The 4884-nt window shown below is 43.8% G+C and overlaps 1 protein-coding gene across 1 annotated transcript; it reads left to right on the forward strand.

Annotated features, from left to right (window-relative positions):
• The first annotated feature begins 373 nt into the window (after positions 1–373).
• Positions 374–4246, forward strand: LOC121424225 (uncharacterized protein K02A2.6-like). Its single transcript, XM_041619833.1, has one exon. The coding sequence runs from the start codon at positions 374–376 to the stop codon at positions 4244–4246; it is 3873 nt and encodes a 1290-aa protein (XP_041475767.1).
• The last annotated feature ends 638 nt before the right edge of the window (positions 4247–4884 follow it).

The following is a 4884-nucleotide window of genomic DNA, read 5'->3' on the forward strand; positions in this document are numbered from 1 at the left end:
GTGTTAACAATGTGAAACATAATGTAAGATCATTTTCACACTGCTAAAGGCATTTTAACAGTATGAGTCATATTTTTACACAGTATAATGTGAACACACTATGAACGCACACAATGTAGAGGTGTCCACTGTTATATATTGATAATGATGTCATTCATGATGTCATACCATGACTCACAATTGTAGCTGCGCAGGCGCAATGCGGAATAAACTTGCTTTGGAATCATATACCAAGAGTATCAGACGTGTGCTTATTTATGTGCCTTAATTACTAATTACTGTAGATTAATTAGGAGTACATAACAACAAATCTGGCGACGAGGATTAACTTTTGTGTTTGTTCTTCGCTTTGGTAAAGTTCGAGTACCTGAGGATGGCTACTTTTGGAACAATTGGTGAATTTCGGGAAGACGAAGGGAGTTGGTCCGAATACATTGAGCGTATGGGACACTACTTCGACGCCAATAGCATCATTGATGAGGGGAGGAAAAGATCCATTTTACTAAGTGTTTGTGGAGCCTCAACCTACAAATTAATGTCAAGTTTGGCGGCACCAAGGAAACCAGGTGAAGTTGAGTTCAAGGAACTTGTGAAATTAATGACTGATCATCGAGATCCAAAGCCATCGGTGATCGTCCAACGATTCAAGTTTAACAGCAGGTCGAGGAGACCAGATGAATCGCTGTCAACTTACATTGCTGAACTGCGACGATTGGCTAATGAATGTAAGTTTGATACTATTTTAGAGGAGATGTTGAGAGATAGGATTGTGTGCGGAGTGGCAGATGATAGAATACAAAGGAGATTATTGGCTGAACCAACTCTAACATTTGAAAAAGCTAAAGATATTGCATTAGCTATGGAATTAGCTGATAAAAATACAGCCGATCTCAGAGATCAGAACAAAGGCGAGATGGTGAACAAAATCGCTCATGGTGTTCGTCATCGTAAGTCGTCACAACGCCCTGTTTCCAAGAAACATTCCTCATGCGGTCGCTGCGGAAAGGGACAGCATCAAGGAGAGGCTTGTCCAGCAAAAGACGGAGAGTGTTTCCACTGCGGGAAAAAGGGACATTTTGCCGTGGTATGCAGAGCGAAAGGAGAGAGGAAGGACCAGAGAAAAGTTTTCCAGCAGCAAGGGAAACGGACCGCCTCCAATAAATCTCGCACTCTGCAAATCGAAACAAGAGAGGAGGAGGAGGATGAAAACGAAAGCTACGGGCTGTATTCACACTCGACGAAAGCTTCCAAACCGCCTCCGATTATGACTCAGCTAATAGTGAAAGGGAAACCTATAAACTTCCAAGTGGACACGGGCTCAGCAGTAACGCTCATAAATGAGGAAACGTGGCTCTCTCAGTGGAGTGACAGAGAGAGGCCTAAGCTGAGCGAACCAATAACGCGGCTTCGTACATACACCGAGCACTTGGTAGACATCATCGGAGAATGTGAAGTCGCCGTATCCAAGGGCAGCACAGAGGAACGCTTGCCTTTGATAGTTGCGAGAGGCAGAGGGCCGAATCTCATGGGACGAGATTGGCTGCACGAAATAAAGTTGGACTGGAGGGAGATAAACTTGGTCAGGGTCAATGACGCAGTAGACAGATTGTGTTCAGACTACGCGGAACTGTTCACACGGGAACTTGGAAAGTTGAAAGGTGTAGAAGTAGATCTGGATATTGACCCCGATGCATCACCTAAGTTTTTGAAGGCCCGTCCAGTTCCATTTTCGCTTCGAAGTCGTCTGGATCAAGAGCTGGATCGCCTTCTAGCAGATGACATAATTGAACCAGTTCAATATTCAAACTGGGCAGCTCCAGTGGTCCCAGTTGTCAAAGGAGATGGATCCATTCGCATTTGTGGGGATTATAAAACCACAATAAACACAGCAGCTCGATCGGATACCTATCCGATCCCGAGAGTTGAAGAGCTATTTGCAAGGCTTGCAAATGGAAAGAAATTCACAAAACTGGATCTTTCTCATGCCTATCAACAACTAGTCCTGTCTGAGAAATCCAGGGAGTTCGTCACTATCAACACACATCGAGGGTTATTCAGATATAAGAGACTGCCTTTTGGAGTTTCAACTGCGCCTTCTGTGTTTCAGCGGACGATGGAGTCATTGCTGGCCGGTATACCAGGTGTGGCCGTGTACCTAGATGACCTACTCATCACAGGAGAGTCAACAGATGCCCACATGAAGAACCTGAGAGCAGTCCTGGATGTTCTTCTGAAAGCTGGACTAAGACTGAAGAAAGAGAAATGTGTGTTTCTCAAGGAAGAGGTTGATTACCTCGGACACACAATCACTGAAAAGGGTCTTCGTCCCACGGGGGACAAGGTGCAAGCCATTACAAATGCGCCCGAACCGAAGAGCGTAAAGGAACTCCGGTCGTTCCTGGGCTTGCTGAATTACTATGGTAAATTTCTACCCGACCTTGCATCAAATCTAGAACCTCTTCATCGGTTGTTGAGGAAAGACGCAAGATGGCGGTGGGGTAAAGAGCAGAAACAGGCATTCGGAAGAGCCAAACAGTTGCTTAATTCAACTAGAGTGTTAGCTCACTACAATCCGGAAGAGCAACTCATACTAGCTTGCGACGCTAGTCCGTACGGTGTCGGAGCCGTACTCGCACATAGATTTTCGGATGCGACCGAAAAACCTATCGGGTTCGCGTCGCGAACATTGAATGTTGCAGAACGCAGATATTCGCAGTTAGACAAGGAAGGTCTCGCGATTGTATTTGGTGTGAAACGGTTTCACCAATATCTGTATGGCCGTAAATTCGAAATAATTACGGATCATAAGCCGTTACTTGGTCTTTTTGGCGAGAAGAAAGCCATTCCACAGATGGCTTCTCCGCGCGTCCAACGGTGGGCGATTACACTTGCGGCATACGAATATGAAATAAAGTATAAAGCGGGAGAGAAAAATTCAAATGCTGATGCACTTAGTAGATTACCGCTAGAATCAACCATTCCGGATCCTCCGATCCCGGGGGATATCATACTTCTCATGGATACATTAGATAGGACACCGATAACGCCTTCGCGCGCCCGTTCTCTTACCGACAAAGATCCGATCTTGTCGCGGGTCCGTAACTTCATCTTACAAGGATGGCCTATAGCAGATGAATTACAAGATAAGGCATTCGGTCCGTATTTGAATAGAAAAGATGAATTGAGTGTTCATGAGGGAGTAATATTGTGGGGAGCTCGCGCGGTGCTTCCCCTGAAATGTCGAGAAGCAATGATGGAAGAATTGCACGATGCACATCCGGGGATAGTGCGTATGAAAGCAATGGCGAGAAGTTGCGTATGGTGGCCACAGATTGACAAAGATTTGGAGCGTAAAGTTAAATCTTGCGAAAAATGTCAATCACACCAGCGACAACCGTCGAAAGCTCCACCACATCAGTGGGAATATCCAAGTAAACCATGGTCGCGAATTCATGTCGATTACGCAGGTCCAGTGGAAGGGAAAATGTTACTAGTAATAGTAGATGCGTATTCAAAGTGGATAGATGTTCACATTACGAATAAATCGACAAGCGAAGCGACAATAGACAAATTGAGGGAAGTCTTTTCGGCACAAGGTCTTCCTCAAACGCTGGTTTCGGATAATGGGCCCTGTTTCACGAGTGAGGAATTCGCTATGTTCATGAAAATGAACGCAATCAATCACATTCGAGGTGCACCATATCACCCAGCTACTAATGGTCTCGCGGAAAGAGCAGTGCAAACTGTGAAAAGAGCACTCAGAAAAATGAGTGGACCCCTTCAGACGAGATTAGCAAGGTTCTTGTTGAGTTACCGTACCACTCCACAAGCTACCACAAACCAGTCACCGGCAGAATTGCTCATGAACCGAAAGTTGCGTACTCGCATATCTTCTGTTCTGCCTGATGTGAACGCAACCGTTGAGAAGAAACAATTCTCACAGACCGCTCACACTTCTCGCAAACTTCGCGAATTTAAGATAGGAGAAGAAGTCCTTGTGAGAAATTACGGGCGAGGCAACCAATGGCTACCCGGAAAAGTAGTCGAACGTAACGGTCCGGTATCCTATGTCGTAAATGTCAATACCAATAACTCGACGCTGACATGGAAACGTCATGTTGACCAATTGCGAAGTCGAATCTCGACTTCATCGACCTCGAACGACGACACCGCCCGATACACGAAGATGACGTTATCATTCGTGATAACGACAATGATGATCGCAATGTCAATGAAGATCAGATAGACCTTGGCGCGGATCGTGAAGACATTCCTGAAGTCGATCACGATGACGGTATAAAGCATTATCCTCGACGAGAGCGTAGAAAACCAAGCTATTATGGATTTTCGTAATTTTCGACGCAACAATAATTTTAATAAAATCTTGTCTTGGATTATAAACTCACATATTTTTGGACCTTGTCAAAATTCCTGATTTAATTGTTTGGTTCAGTGAAACAAAAAGTATCATTGAATTTATTAGTTTTTATTCTAACTTCAGTTCCTGACTGACGTATATGATTAATAATGTTTGATAGTTATCAAAAGTTTTTTAAAGGTAAAATTTGAATCTGGGAACTGAAAGAAATTGTTACATTTCAATATATAGTTTCATAACCAGTTGAATAGTTACTGGTACAGCTATTGAGTTGCAAATTGAATTGGGATGTTGAAAAGGTATGTTTAATCTAAGGGGGAGAGATGTTATATATTGATAATGATGTCATTCATGATGTCATACCATGACTCACAATTGTAGCTGCGCAGGCGCAATGCGGAATAAACTTGCTTTGGAATCATATACCAATGGTATCAGACGTGTGCTTATTTATGTGCCTTAATTACTAATTACTGTAGATTAATTAGGAGTACATAACATCCACA

This window comes from Lytechinus variegatus, chromosome 11 (genome assembly GCF_018143015.1).
Source record: "Lytechinus variegatus isolate NC3 chromosome 11, Lvar_3.0, whole genome shotgun sequence".
In the NCBI taxonomy this organism is placed as follows: domain Eukaryota; kingdom Metazoa; phylum Echinodermata; class Echinoidea; order Temnopleuroida; family Toxopneustidae; genus Lytechinus; species Lytechinus variegatus.

Coding starts and splice junctions, on each gene's coding strand:
- LOC121424225 (XM_041619833.1), top strand. CDS start 374: ATGGCTACTTTTGGAACAATTGGTGAATTTCGGGAAGACGAAGGGAGT.